The 15,604-nt window shown below is 43.2% G+C and overlaps 1 protein-coding gene across 2 annotated transcripts in view; it reads left to right on the top strand.

The window, feature by feature from the left end:
- Positions 1–15,604, top strand: part of snx29 (sorting nexin 29) — a 152,323-nt gene that overhangs the window by 72,432 nt on the left and 64,287 nt on the right. For both annotated transcript variants that reach the window (XM_047377283.1, XM_047377284.1), the window contains exon 15: positions 1,573–1,679. In XM_047377283.1, coding sequence (XP_047233239.1) covers positions 1,573–1,679 — 107 coding nt within the window. The remainder of the gene's footprint in view (positions 1–1,572; positions 1,680–15,604) is intronic.

The raw sequence follows: 15,604 nt of genomic DNA, 5'->3' as shown, positions 1-15,604 counted from the left end.
ACCACATTCAGAGTCTTTTAGAGCGCTTTGTGTTTCTGTTTCTCAACAGCTCAGCCAGGGGAGGGGTTGTAAATTAGCTCTGGCTAGAAATCCAGCCTCCTCCACTATGGGTTCATGTCTTTAATCGGGTCAGTGTTGGAGTTCAGACATGGATCCCTTCACTGTTCAGCAGACACCTCCTGCAGGTCTTTGCAGTCAGTCACAAGTATTTGACCTTCTGCTCAGTGCTTCCTCTTTCTGCCACCAGGTGGCGCAGCATCTGTTCCTTTAACTGTTCCAGCTGGATCTGGTAGAACATTTAGAACCTCTGCTGCCTTTTTGGATCCTTTTTCTTGTCCTGTGCACAAGGAACGTTTTGGACAGTTCTATCGCCTTAGCCATGTCACTTTGAAGAGTCCAGGTTTCTGAGGAGTTCTACCTCAAACGCACCTGATGAGGCTAATGACGCCCTGGGTTGGTTGGGTCGGACTCACCTGAGACCACACCTGATTCACACATGTGGGCTCTTACAAAGAATACTCTTTAGGGGTTGAATAATTATTTCATTTCAAACATCTGAACATTTTTGAATATTACCCATAAAGCTAATTCTCAGTGGGGGGGTGCAGCAGTATTTGATCCCAGCCTCCAGCATCATTTATTTATATTTATTATTTACATCATATTTCATCCATTAAGCTGGATGAAAACATATTTAGTTGATGAATCAGATTTAAAGCAGCAGTGTTTTTATTACTAGCAGCACACTGCTTCATCTAACGGATTCAAAGGTTTTTATCAACAGACAGAACCAGTAGAACATTCTGCATATATTATTGCATCTGTAGGTTTACTACAGTCCGGTATCACGGTCCAGCTGTAAAGACTTCTTCCTGAAGAACCATCACAGCAGGCTTATTTGAGCTCCTCAGAGCCCCTGGACATGCTGACTTTATTTCATTCCCTTCAACCTCAGCCTGTCTGTCCTGTGTTGTTTTTGTGTGGTCGTTCATTTGCTTTTGCTGTGCGAAAAACAATCCATCTTACCCACCTTTAAAAATGAAGAAATGGAGGTTCTGCCGTTACTAATGAAGGCAAGTAGATGAATTGATGCTTCTAAGCTCATCATCTGGCTGCAGTGTCATGACTTCAGCCTGTTATCAAGCGACAGCCGAGAAACGAACCTGGAAACTCCATCTGAACAGAAAGTTTCAGCAAACAGCTAGGGTAAAATGGAGACAGTTTATCATTTTGACAGAGCAGTGGCGAGTTTTCCTGTGAGCGCTCCAGCTTCCTTTACTGAACAAGAGAGCGACAGGGAGCAAGCTTACAGGAGTTTCTGAGGGATTAGCTACAGCGCTCATGTCTCTGTCAGTCTGACATAATTAAAATATGGATGAAACACAGATCTTTTTTGGCTAATAATCTGCAGACTGGAGCAAAATGTTTCAAATAACAGCCAGTGGGCTACGACAGAGGTAAACTCCACCTCTACCACTGGTTGCAACCTTCAGTTTGATGAAACATGCTGAGCATGCTGGGGTATGTTCTGATGGACCTAACTTGTCCTGTCTCTGTCTCTTTGTCCTGCAGTGTTGTCCATGTCGCGCTCAAATGAAGAGCAGGCTCCTTCGCTGCAGAACAAGTTCATCGGGGACGTTGAGGAGCTCGCCGCCAGCTATGAACGGAAACTCATTGAGGTTTGTGTTTTTCTTCTTCAGGATGTTCAGTTGAAACCAGATGTTTACCCGACATTCAATTAGACTAAACTTTAACCGTTTCAGGTCATTTAGGGTTAATTAAATTATAAAAGAACAGGAGCGAAAATGTTTTTTCAGTATTTGGTAGAATTACTTTTTAAACTGAAGGACTTGGGCCGAGCATTCTGGGTTACCTTCCTCAAGCTTCTCACATCAGTTTGCTGGAATTTTGGCCCATTCCTTCTGTCAGAACCGCTGTAACTGGGTCAGGTTTCTTGCTCACCTTGCTCACACACACCTTTAGAGCTCTGAGATCAGGATTTTGTGATAGACACTCCAGAACATTGACTTTGTTCTGCTTCAGCCACTTTGGATTAATTTGGAGGTATGCTTGCAGGACATCTAGAACAGTGTTTTTCAACCGTGCTCCTCAAGGCACACTGTCCTGCATAATTTAGATGTTTCCTTGGTTCAGCACATCTGATTTCAATTGATGGCTGATTAACAGGCTTTTGCAGAAGTGCAATCATCTGAATCAGGTGTGTTAAAGCGGGGAAACATCTAAATTATGCAGGGCAGTGTGCCTTGAGGTCCAGGGTTGATAAACACTCATCTAGAAGACCCATTTGTCCCCAAATGTTTACTTCCTGGTTGATGTCTTGAGATGTTTCCACATAATTTACTTTCTTTGAGATGCTCTCTATTATGTGAAGTGCACCAGTTGCTCCTGCAGCAAAATGCCCCCACATCATGATGCAGCCACTCCTATACTTCGTGATGTTCTTGCACACTTCCTCCTGTTTCCTGCAAATGTAACGATGGTCATTATGTCCAAACACATTTTTGTGTCATCAGACCACAGGACATGTCTCCAAAGTGAAACTTTCATCCCTGATGACATTGACAGACTGTAATCTGCTTTTTGTGTTGCCTTTGGAGTAATGGCTTCTTCCTCTCTGAGTGGCCTTTCAGTCCACGTTGATCCAGGACCCGTTTTGTTTAAAGCTTTGATGTTCTGATTCCTGCAGATTCTGATTCCTCATGAACATTGTAATTAACAGTGCTAATGTCTCATCAAGCAATACCATTAGAACATGACCTGAGCATGATTTGTCCTAGTCCAAACAAAGAGTGACAGTAGTTCATACGTATGCCTCTGCTTTTGTATTGGCAGTTAGTTATTGCAGTTTAATCGACTAATCACTATGACAACCCTGTTAGTATGATTAGATTCATTAAACATCCCTAGCAGTAAATTTATGCTGTCCTTCCCTTTTGAACGTCCATTAGTACAGAACTGAACACTATTGCTGCTGTCTGCAAAGCAATAAATCAAAATAAGGAGAACCGCAGACATTGTTTTATATTTGCATCTTCTACTCTATCACAGCTGTTCTCTAAATCTAACCACACTAACCTGGTCTCTTCTTGCATTAAATGTGAGGTTCATTCTTCATTCAGAAGTTTATTTAGCTGATCTTCCATCTGCCTTTTACTCTTTGGATCGTCTACCAGAGCCAGAACTGGATAATGTCTGTTTGATAAAGAAGAACTTAGGCAGTCTCTCAGGGTTTGGGTCATTTCCTTTCAGAGCAATGATGGACAGAAGTATTCACACCCCTTTAACTTTTCCACATTTTGTTCCAACCACAAACTTTGTGTTATTTGGATTTTATTTTACACCTTTTACCCTAATAAATGACAATTTGCAATATGTGGCGTACATTTGTATTGAGTCCCCTTAACTTTGTTACTCCTAAATAAAATCTCGTGCAACAACTTACCTTCAGAAATCACCTGAGATGCTCTCTGGGATCTCAATGAGTGTGCAATTGAACTTTTTGGCCTACATGCACACTTCCAAGTGTGGCTAAAAACCAACACTGCTCATCACCCTGAAGCATCCTCACAATGAAACATGGTGGTGCCTGCATCATGATGTGGGGATGTTGCTCTTCACCAAGGACAGGGAAGCTGGTCAGAGTTGATAGGAAGATGGATGGAGCTAAATCCAGGACAATCCTGAAAGAAAACCTGAGACCGGGTGGAAGTTCACCTTCCAGCAGGAGAATCAGCCTGAACATCCAGCCAGAGATACAATGGATGGTTTATATCAGATATCTATGAGCTATTTTGGAAAGGATGATTTAAAAGTTTAGTTTCTAGATGTTCAAAGGTGGTAGCAACATCTGGCAAAAGACTAAATATGAATGCATGACAGAATTTCTAGATGTTTATTTGCAAAAATAAGCAAACATTAAAACCATGAATTCGTCCCACAGCTGTGCCCTACTTTGTGCTGGTCTATCACTTAACTCCAATAAAAAAACATTTAAGTTGGTGTTTGTAACTTGATATGATGCGAAAAGGTCCATGGATGCTTTAGTGAGGTGCTGTACCTGCGGGTGAAGACAGGAAGGTGAGGTTTTACACTGACAGACAGAACGATAAAAGCTGCTGTGCAGAGGAAGGTTTTTTAGGCTGCTTCTTCTGAAAAAATAACCGGAATAAAGTGAACTTCCTAAAGCTTCATTGATTTAAACCCAATAAGAGTCTGAGGAGAAACTCCTTAAGCTGGTTATTTCTGCTGGAGCATTAGACAAGAAGGCTCTCTGATTGGACCGAGCCTTAATCCTGCCTGCTGTGTGGGTCATAATTAGACTTGTTTCCTCCTGGATCGACCAGTGCGGCGAACCTCCTGGTAATTGAGCGTTCTGATTGGTGTGAGTGTGTTTGAGGCGTGAAGATGCATGAATAATTAATGTATAATTTCATTTTTCTTTGATAAGAAATAACTCGGCCTTTTTCATTTATTTATGCACATGCCTGCATTTTTTATGCTGTTTATTTATTTATTTGTTCATTTGCTCGGCTGTCGGTCTTGTTTAGTCTTTCTCAGCGGGTTGGGCGGAAGGGGTTCTGGACGGAGCTGCGGCACTGACCGGGCCTCGGCGGCTTCAGACAAATTATCCCGTCATGCAGAGCACAGATTTCTTTCCTCGCTCCAATCGGGTAATGAGTCGTCTTGCCGGAATATTGTAAAACGGCGAACAAGAGAGGAGCGAATAGACGGAAGGTGTAGCTCAGGCTGCAGATGCACGATGTTTTCATTACTACTGTTGATTAGGAGCGAGTTTAATATTCAGACGTACAGAGGAAGACTGTAGAAATCAGGCTGCAGGGACCCGTGGGTTAGGAGGACTCAGAACCTCAGAGATTTGCATAAGCTGCTGTTATCAGTTCTGTCTCAGCTCTCTAACATAAGTTATTGATTTCACAAAATGTCACATCAAGCCTTGTTAGATGCATCCAGACCAGGGAGAGACAAATAAATATTGGACTGGGCCCCGACGCCTGGCTGTGTTTGTGACCTACAGAGGTTTTAATTTAATGTTGCTGATCCATTATATTGACTTTGAATGTGTTTACATTTGAGGCAAATCTCCAGGTGTCCTGTGATCTTTATCTGCTGTATGTACAGAAACCTTATTTACCTTGAGCCTTTTAGCAGATAGTAATATTAACTAATAGCTGACAGCATTCCTAAGGCCTTGCTTGAAGGTGAGGCTTTATCATGGATGATGCAGACCAAAGACCTTGTCCTAATGAAGCCCGCTTTATTGGTATTGGGGCCTCATTCACAAGACAACATGTGACGTCTGAGTAATGGAGATGTGTAAATGGACCAGCTTTTATGGAAAGATTTAAATAGCATCATAAGCTCCGCCCCCTTTTTAATTTCTGAAAGTTGGCAATCCGAGTTCAACGTGTGTTACGTGGTCATTATTTTATGTTGTGTTTTCTGCTGCTGTTGAAGAAAGCTGGATTGGTTCTGTGGTCCAGCCTGTTTGAAACATCTGAACCACATTTACTCTCATACCCCAGGTTCAGGTTCAGACTCAGACTCAGGTTCAGACCCAGGTTTAGGCTCAGGTTTAGATCCAGCTTCAGGAGCCTAAACCCGAGCTCTGGCTTAGGTTCGGGTTCAGGTCCTGGACCTGGTGTAGTTCTTTTATCTATTGGTTGATTTTTTCCTGACAAATTGGGAATAAGAACATCTGTCCTGGTGATGACAGACTTCCTTTATGACTCTGAAGATATGAATGATTGCAGATAAACTGTAAAGATAAAAAAAAATCAATCACTACTTTAACTAATTTCCAGATCAATTTACTTCAATTATTTTCTCTTTAAACTCTTATTTAAATCAATGTTTAATGGCTGTAAATTCAGCGTTTTGCTCTTATTTCTGGGCTCCTTAATGAAACCTTGATTATGTGAAAAATATTTGTGAATTTTTACACTCGGACTCGATCCACTCCCAGTTGAAGCTTGGAGTAAGTAAGTATATTGAAACCCCCCTTAAAACTAACCAGCTCCTCATTTAAAGGGCTGCTAGTGAAGGAGGAACACTTAAATTTACTTTGCATCCTGAAGTGATGCAGAGATGAAAACTTGAGATCTCTTTATTTAATTTAACAAACATGACAGCTGGGATTTGAGAGAAAAAAGCTCAAATTTGTGACACTGATCTGCGAGTCTGTGCTGATAAGAAAAGGTTGAGCAGGTAGTGATGTAACACCTCCTCTTATCAGTGCCCACAGGCTGCTGGTGTCAAGCTAAAAAGTATACAGCACTGAACCACTTCAGTGAATTTATCAGCCAGCAGCGGACCCACACTCAACGCCATCTCACCGCTCACATTTAATTGCGTTTTGTTATCAAGTGGAGAGGGTTGCATCTGCAGCCGGAAAGTGGAGGTTCAAAAGTTTAGACTTTTCGGTTCTTTTTCCTTCCTTTCTGCAGCTGCTAGATGGGACAAAAAGAATGAAGGTGATGCATTCTTCACTCATGAAGTTGGTGTTTCAGAAATTTATTCAAAATAGTGTCAATTTGTTTTATGTACCTGTATAAATCTGTGAAGAAAAGTAGTTAAGATACGGCCATGGTGACTCGTTCCCTGCAGAGTCTTTAACACACCTGACTTTATTTTACTCTTCTTAACCTAAATCCCAACTTATTGGCCTCCTCTAGCTGCTTAAAAAATCAGCATAAAATATTATAAGCTGATCAAGTTCTGTTAGTCTGGCCCGAAGCACCCCCCCCCCCCCCCCCCCCAGGTTTCTGCATGTTGTGTGTCAATGGGCCAGTGTTGGGAGGTAAAGTTCAGGCTGAAAAAAGACTGAAGTATCATAAATGCTTGTGTGAAGCTGACCCTGAACAGCTCTCTGTTGGAGAACTGCAGCAGAGTGGCGTCTTTAGGTCACTTGTTGGCTAAACATGGAGGCTAAGCTTGAGCTTTACTGCAACAAACACTTCAGGTGAGTTTGACTTGAAACAAAGGATGAATATGTTGAAGAACCCCTTGTGTCCACTGTTAACCATGGAAGAGGATCTGTGATGCTGTGGGCCTGTTTTTCTACTCCGAATCAGAATCAGAAAAGCTTTATTGCCAAGTACGTTTTTGGACATACAAGGAATTTGTTTTGGCGTAGTCGGTGCAATACAATACAAATGAAACAGTATAAACATATCTACAATATAATATAAATATATGTGCACAGTTTTAAGTGAGTGAGAGTAAATATAGAGCAGTATAAGATGCCAGAGCAATACAACAGTGCAGGTGATCATTGTGCAAGTAAAGCAGGAGTCCAAGCTGAGCGTTAATGTAACTCATAGAGTTACAGGTTACAGGTGTCCTGTCAGCAAAAAAAGGGGGGGTGTGGGGGAAAGGGAGGGTGTCAGGGTGGTTTCCGGGCTTTGTTAACCAGGCTGGTGGCAGATGGGAAAAAACTATTCTTGTGGCGTGAGGTTTTGGTCCGGATGGACCGCAGCCTCCTGCCAGAGGGGAGAGTCTCAAAGAGTCTGTGACCAGGGTGGGAGGGATCAGCCAGAATCTTCCCTGCCCGCTTCAGGGTCCTGGAGGTGTACAGTTCCTGGAGCGACAGTAGACTGCAGCCAATCACCTTCTCAGCAGACCGAATGACACGCTGCAGCCTGCCCTTATCCTTGGCTGTAGCAGCGGCGTACCAGATGGTGATGGAGGAGGTGAGGATGGACTCAATGATGGCTGTGTAGAAGTGCACCATCATAGTCTTTGGCAGGTTGAATTTCTTCAGCTGCCGCAGGAAGAACATCCTCTGCTGGGCTTTCTTGATGAGGGAGCTGATGTTTGGCTCCCACTTGAGATCCTGGGAGATGATGGTTCCCAGGAAGCGGAAAGATTCCACAGTGTCAATTGTGGAGTCACAGAGGGTGATGGGGGCAGGTGGGGCTGGGTTCTGCCTGAAGTTCACAACCATCTCCACTGTCTTTAGAGCGTTGAGCTCAAGGTTGTTCTGGCTGCACCAGTCCAACAGATGGTCCACCTCCCATCTGTACGCAGACTCGTCACCATCCGAGATGAGTCCGATCAGGGTGGTGTCGTCCGCAAACTTCAGAAGCTTGACAGACTGGTGACTGGAGGTGCAGCTGTTGGTGTACAGGGAGAAGAGCAGAGGAGAGAGAACACAGCCTTGGGGGGAACCGGTGCTGATGGTCAGGGAGTCAGAGACGTGCTTCCCCAGCCTCACGCGCTGCTTCCTGTCAGACAGGAAGTCAGTGATCCACCTGCAGGTGGAGTCGGGCACACTCAGCTGGGAGAGCTTCTCCTGTAGCAGAACTGGGACGATGGTGTTGAAGGCAGAGCTGAAATCCACAAACAGGATCCTGGCGTAGGTTCCTGTGGAGTCCAGGTGCCGGAGGATGAAGTGAAGGGCTAGGTTGACTGCATCATCTACAGACCTGTTGGCTCTGTAGGCAAACTGCAGGGGGTCAAGGAGGGGGTCGGTGCTGTCTTTTAGGTGTGAGAGCACAAGGCGCTCAAAGGACTTCATCACCACAGAGGTCAGGGCGACGGGTCTGAAGTCATTAAGCCCTGTGGTCCTTGGCTTCTTGGGAACAGGGACGATGGTGGAGGACTTGAAGCAGGCTGGCACATGACATGTCTCCAGTGAGGTGTTAAAAATGTCTGTGAAGACTGGAGACAGCTGATCAGCGCAGTGCTTCAGGCTGGCTGGTGAGACAGAATCCGGACCAGCAGCTTTCCGGGGGTTCTGTCTCCTGAAGAGTTTGTTGACGTCCCTCTCCTGGATGGAAAGAGCCGTCCTCGGCGTGGGTAGGGGGCTGGTGGGGGGGAACTTCAGGGTGGGGGTTGGAGGTGCCAAGGCCCCTCTTGAGGTTGGAGAGATGGGGGTGGTGGATTGTGGCTGCAGCTGTTGGGGGGCGTCGTGGGAGATGGTTGCAGGACTGTCCCTTTGTCTTTCAAAGCGGCAGTAGAACTCGTTCAGGTCGTTGGCGAGGCGTCGGTCGTTGATGGAGTGGGGGGCTTTCGGCTTGTAGTTGGTGATTTGCTTGAGCCCCTTCCAGACAGACGCAGAGTCGTTGGCTGAGAACTGGTTTTGGAGCTTCTCAGAGTACAGTCGTTTGGCCTCTTTCACTGCCTTGCCAAACTTGTACTTAGCCTCTCTGTATACGTCTTTGTCCCCACTCCTGAAGGCCTTTTCCTTATCCAGTCTTAACCTTCTGAGTTTAGCTGTGAACCAGGGTTTGTCGTTGTTGTAACTCACCCTGGTGCATGATGGTACACAGCTGTCCTCACAGAAGCTGATGTAGGAAGTCACAGCCTCTGTGTACTCGTCCAGACTGTTGGTAGTAGTCCTGAACACATCCCAGTCTGTACAGCCTAAACACGCCTGGAGATTCTCCACAGCCTCACTGCTCCACTTCCTTGTCGTCCTCACAACAGGTTTGCAGAGCTTTAGTTTCTGCCTGTATGCAGGAATCAGGTGGACCATGATGTGGTCGGATTGGCCCAGTGCAGCACGTGGGACGGCGTGATAAGCGTCTCTGATGGTGGTGTAACAGTGATCCAGAATGTTGTCCTCTCTGGTCGGACATTTTATAAACTGTCTGTATTTGGGGAGTTCGTGGGTGAGATTACCTTTGTTAAAGTCGCCAATGACGATAACTAAGGAGTCCGGGTTGGTCCGCTCCACACTTAGTATCTGGTCGGCGAGCATGCGCTGTGCGACCTGCACGTTAGCTTACTCCAAAGGACCTACAAACCTCGTAAAGCTAGGTTTATACTTGACACAATGAACAGGGCGTGAGGGTGCGCGCCAGCAGTGACACAATCAACAGGTTCTTAATAACCGCCCCTTCACCAAGGCTCCGCATGCTGCCGCGCCACCTGGTCATGGCTTGGGGCGCCCGCGCCATGCTCCATTCAGAATGAACGAAGTTGAAGGTGCAAACGCACAAATAAATCATTTCTTCACACAAAAACAACAAACAAAAAAGGATAAGAGAAATGTGAGATACAGAGTTAGACTGTATGCATTAACAGTGTTTAACGTTTTTTTAATATTAAGAGTCCGAAATTGTATCTAGTTACAGTTTTAGATCTTTTACAAAGAGGTCAAAAAACATTTTCTTCATTGTTTTACTCTTATGAATCTGAAACTTTGCAAGAAACAGAATCATAAAGCCATTTCTGGTGTTACACAAAGCACTTCTTCTCTCTTTTACTCTTGTTATCTAGCATACTGCCCCCTGTGTTTTCAGAGAATACTGCAGCAACAGCAACTTCAAGTAAAAATGCCTACAGCGCTTGTTCAGGCTCGCGCTGTCAGCGGAGTCCTGCACAACAACCCGAAGTACAACTATAACTGAGCCCTTAGGGTGGATGGTATCATGAACCATGAAAGGCCAGGAGGTTCTAAGTCTGCTGGGCTCTATCAAGACCATGATCCGAAACAGTCAGTCATTTTCTACCGCTTCTTCCATAGTGGGTCACGGGGAAGCTGGTGCCTACCTCCAGCAGTCTATGGGTGAGAGGCAGGCTACACCCTGGACAGGTCACCAGTCCGTCGCCGTGCAACACACAAACAACCATGCACACACACACTCATTCATACACCTAAGGGCCATTTAGAGAGACCACTTAACCTAACAGGCATGTCTTTGGACTGTGGGAGGAAGCCGGAGTACCCGGTGAGAACCCACGGGGAGAACACGCAAACTCCATGCAGAAAGACGCCCGGCTGGGATTTGAACCCAGGACCTTCTTGTTGCAAGGCAACAGTGCTACCAACTGCCCCACCGTGCAGCCCCAATGACCTGAAACATTTGGTCTAAATCCTGTAGAAAGCCTGTGGGCCGAGCAGAGAGGAACCAGAACTTTGGATAATCCAAAGAGAAAGGCTGTCCTGTTGAGGGGGCTCAAAGTCAAGTCCAATTCTTTTTAATGGGAGTGTGACTGAAGCACGTTTAGATTCAGAGCGCTGGAGCTCAGTTTCCACCTGACAGAACGTCTCTGCAGCTTAAAGGTTGGATCAGACCTCAGCAGAATCGCATCCAAATAAATGCTTTAGAAATATTGGAAGTGGTTCTGCTGTGCAGCGAAGTCAGACCAGATCTTTAGTGGTTTTTGTTCTTACATCCATGAGTACTGATAAAGTAAGAAGATTAAATGTAGGTCAGAACTTCCCCAGGTATCAGAGGTTCTCTTTATCCAACAACTTGTTAATTAACAATAAGCAACATGAAGAAGAAGAAGAAGAGCAAAACCTAAACATCTCCAGACTCAGAGGAGATGCTGTAATAAGTACAAAACTATAAGCTTGTATGCCTGTTTTCTTTGTTCTTCACTGTTAGTGAATTTGGTCCTCAGAAAGCCAAAATGATGGATAATACATGCAATCTTTTTCAGAATAAAGCAGCATCTGAATCATTTGTGTTGTGTGGTAAGACTCCACATACAGACGAAGATGTCCTCATTGTTGTGTTTTTAATATTGAAGGCATGTTTTATTAATTCCATCAATGTTTTCTAGTTGTAAACTGTGGAGCATTTATTTACTCTGAGATGAATCCCTGAAAACCCGCAGCACAGTAAAATCACCCCAAGTGTTCCTGCTGGGAGCTGCAATGTGTGCAGATCTGTTGCAGTCACCTAGTTCTCGTGAGGAAATGATGACTGGATTCATTCAGGCTGAAAGATGGTAAAAGTATGTTTGATTTGACTTTGTTAAAAGTTGCAGGTTTTAAAAGTTAGTTCTTTTAAAGGTTTAGTGGTTCTAGTGGTTTTTTTTCCACTAATCAGACAGGAACCGAACCGAACTTTTTACTTTTATATGAGGCATTTAAAGGGAATGATTCAGTTGGAGAGTTTTAAATATTTCTCTAAATGAAATTATATTAGCAGTATATACTGTCACTTTAACCCCATTACGCCTGTTGGTAACATAAAAGGCAGGTTTTATGGATTAGAAACAACATTTCAGGATTAATCCGTTATAAAAAAGATTTGTTTTACTCTCACTTTTTCTTTTATAAAATGTATACAAATAATACACTGGCTCAAGTATTTACATACAACCCCACAACTATTTGGATAATTGTGCCTTAGCATGTTTCATATTAATTGTACCCATCTCTGACTTCTGGTATAATTTTGGCATCTCTTCTTATCAGAGTTGGTAGAATTCATGTATTTTGTTTCTCATCCTGGTACCGGCCCGTCTTTTAGGCATAAGCCATTCCTTTTCAATGAACTTGAGGCTGTGGTCATTGCAGAATCGTAATGTTAGCCCGATTTATTCATTCCTGAACCAGTTCTGTATGTGTTTGGTATCATTGTTCTGTTGGAAGGCCCAGTTGGGTCCAAGTGTTAATATCTCAGACAGTGTTACAGACAGTGAGTGAGCTTCCCAGCATGGTGCCACCACCGCTGTGCTTGGCAGTGTGTCTTGGTTTGAAAGCTTCACCCTGACTCGTCCAACTTTGTCTCATCCAACCCTAAAAGACTTTTGAGCTGAGCTTGAAGATGTTAATTTTGGTGCAGGTGGTTCTTACTGGCTTCACTGTGGATGGATACGCTGGTGTTCAGCTTGAGCCTTAGTGTTTTGGCATTCCTTTCACCTGATTGGTAAACTTCTGTTTGAGAACAACCACCAGAACATGACTTCAGTTCCTGGAGTTCTGATCATAATGTGGCTTACATACTCCAGAATGAAAGCTGATAGACAGCATTTATCTCTATTATCTCTGTATAGATTCAGTGTTACCACTGTACTAACACAAAGCTCCTGGAGCTCACTAAGTGATGCTGTAGTGACAGCAAGCGACGTCTGTACCACGAGCCAGATTTAGCCTTTTCTAAAAACTCTTTTCTATTGGTCCATCTGCCCTGCTCATGTGCTCATTTTTATGCTTCTCGTCTCCTTGTATGAGGCTTTTTTCCCACCTCTCCTCAGAGTGGACAGCGCAGCTTGTGATGTCTATATTGGTCCTTTCTCTCGCTCTTTCTTCTCGATTTTATCTGCCAGACATGTCTCTTCTTATTAAGGAAGAGCTGCTTTGCTGAAGTGAGCCAGACACACAGATAGAGATGTAGGCTGAGTTTGGGTTAACTAAAGACTCAGGCTTAAGCCATGTTCTGGTTGAGTTCTGGCCCAGGTTATGATGCTTAAATGAGCTTCACTGAAAATTAATCTCCATGTAGTAGAGTAGAAGAGCTGGTTTTCAAACTAAACTAAACTTACTTGAAGAAACCTTTATTTGCAGGCATATTGCTAAGTTTGCACATATCTCAGAGGGTTTTTAGAGACTTACTCATCTTTACAGAAACTTTCTAAGTCGATTTCTTCTTCTCCTGGTCAAAGCTTGAGCTCCTTCAACAGGTAGTTTTAGGACTGAGGTCTGCAGACCAGCTGGACGACTCCATGACTTCTCATTTTTAGCCACTTCTTTGTTGCCTTGGTTGTGTGTTTGTGGTCACTGTCAAAATGGGAGACCCACCTCTAGTATTGTGATATGAAGGAAGAAAGTTCTGGTCCAACATTGTGTGGGACATGGCCAATTTAATTGCCCTCTCATTGTAGTTATCATTCGTGATTTTTATTCCTGTTAAGGACTATAATATTAAATGTATTGGGTTAGAAAGGGTTTGATTAGTGCATACAACAGGTTTATGTTAGAGGAAGAACCTGTTAGGGTGTAATGATGCTTGAGAGGAGAAGATGCAAGATTAACAAATAAAGGTTTCACAAATCCTAAACTAGGTTTAAAGAAATCTGCAAACATTGTAAAACATTCATGTCAGGACATGACAAATCTGTATTGTACACTTTGAAGTTCGTCCTTGTGCTAAAATGCATTAAAGATTGCTCCTTTTTATGTGTTTTACAAAAAAAACTAAGGTTTCATAAATCTGAAGCTGTGCTTTAGATTCTTTGTTCAGTGTTGAATCATCCAGGTCAAGTTAGTCTAAGTGTAAAATATATTCAACTAGAAATGATCAGATGTAGAACCACATCTGATCATTTCTAGTCTGAACTTTCAGTCTTATAAAAAACAAACTGCAAAATAGTCCTTATTAAAACAGACAGGAAGCAGACATAAACTTTAGCATTGTTAGCATGTAAGGGTTAGCTGGTAATAGTGTTTGCACTGTTTTCACTATTTGTACAAAAACAAAAGTCTATCGGAATCTTTCAACTTTTTTTTTTTCTACAAGACATCAAAAAGGCTGCTTTCAAATGTTTTCTTTCTTAGTCCACTCGATCCGTACAACAGGCCAACCCAACAATTAGCCTGGCTACAAGCTAACAGTTAGCCCGCTAACAGTTAGCCCGCCAGGCTCTTTTAAATTGTTAATATTTTTTCCTTCACTGTCAACTTGTGAAGGGGTGAAGGCTTCTTCTCAATGCAAATATAACCACATGTGTGTATTATGGTTAGTGTTGTACTGGTCCATGTATTCAAACTGAAAATATCCGGTACATCCCTGTCGGTTCGGTATCACATGTACCAAACAGAAACAGCGTTGTTTTCTACCTGAACTCATGAAGAACGTTTATGTGAGGAAGTGTTCAATGCAACGTTCTATAGAGCAGCTTTAAAAAGTGACACCAGAACAAAACTGAGAGGAATCCCAACTTTCTCTAAACTTGATATGACTCGACTTTCTGTGTTAAACTTGCTTTGCAGCACTCAGGAGTCAAATTTTCCACATTACCAATCACAAATACAATAAGAATACAATGTGGAATTTCAGACTGGGAATGTCAGAGGTCGCAGAACTGAGTCTAGTATCCAGTATGGCTGCTATGCAGAGGTGCCCAGTATTACAAAATCTTGCGATGATGATATCAGGTGTGATATCTGCATATCTTTTGTTTCCTCTGTGCTAATAAAACATAGTTTAAGTTGCATTTATTAACACGTTTGATGGTTTATATCTAAATAAACCGGTGATTTGGATTGTTCTGTGAACGTAATCCTTTAGTGCTTGAATCCATAAGATGGAGATAAATAAATAATATTCTTTATATAGTAGTTAGTAGTTAACAAGTGGAAAATCCCTCTGGTTTGATCTAGAATTGGCTCAGAATCAGAATCAGCTTTATTGCCAAGTTCGTACATACAAACAGGGAATTTGACTCCGGTACACTTTGCTCTTTGGGTTTGTTTTTGCATTACAGAATATACATATTTACAATATACACATATATAAATAAAAAGGTACATTTGCAACATCTGTATGCTGTTGTTTTGTTCTCTATTAAATGTTCATCAGAGAAACAGTCTGGGGGAAGAAACTGTCTCTGTGGCGGCTGGTTTTAGTGAACAGTGCTCTGTAGCGCCACCTGAAGGTAAAGCTCTGAACAGTTTATGTGCAGGGTGTGTGGGGTCTGCAGAGATTTTAGCAGCTCTTTTCTTGACCCTTGACCTGTATAAGTCCTGGATGGAGGGAAGGTCAGCTCTGATTATTCTCTCTGCAGTCCTGATTATTCATTGCAGTCTGGACCTGTCCTGTTTTGTGGATGATCCAAACCACACTGAGATGGATGAAGACAGGACAGATTGAATGATGGCAGT

This window comes from Girardinichthys multiradiatus, chromosome 10 (assembly GCF_021462225.1).
Source record: "Girardinichthys multiradiatus isolate DD_20200921_A chromosome 10, DD_fGirMul_XY1, whole genome shotgun sequence".
In the NCBI taxonomy this organism is placed as follows: domain Eukaryota; kingdom Metazoa; phylum Chordata; class Actinopteri; order Cyprinodontiformes; family Goodeidae; genus Girardinichthys; species Girardinichthys multiradiatus.
The sequence above is the reverse complement of the archived record's forward strand: the minus strand, read 5'-3'. Positions and strand labels throughout refer to the sequence as shown.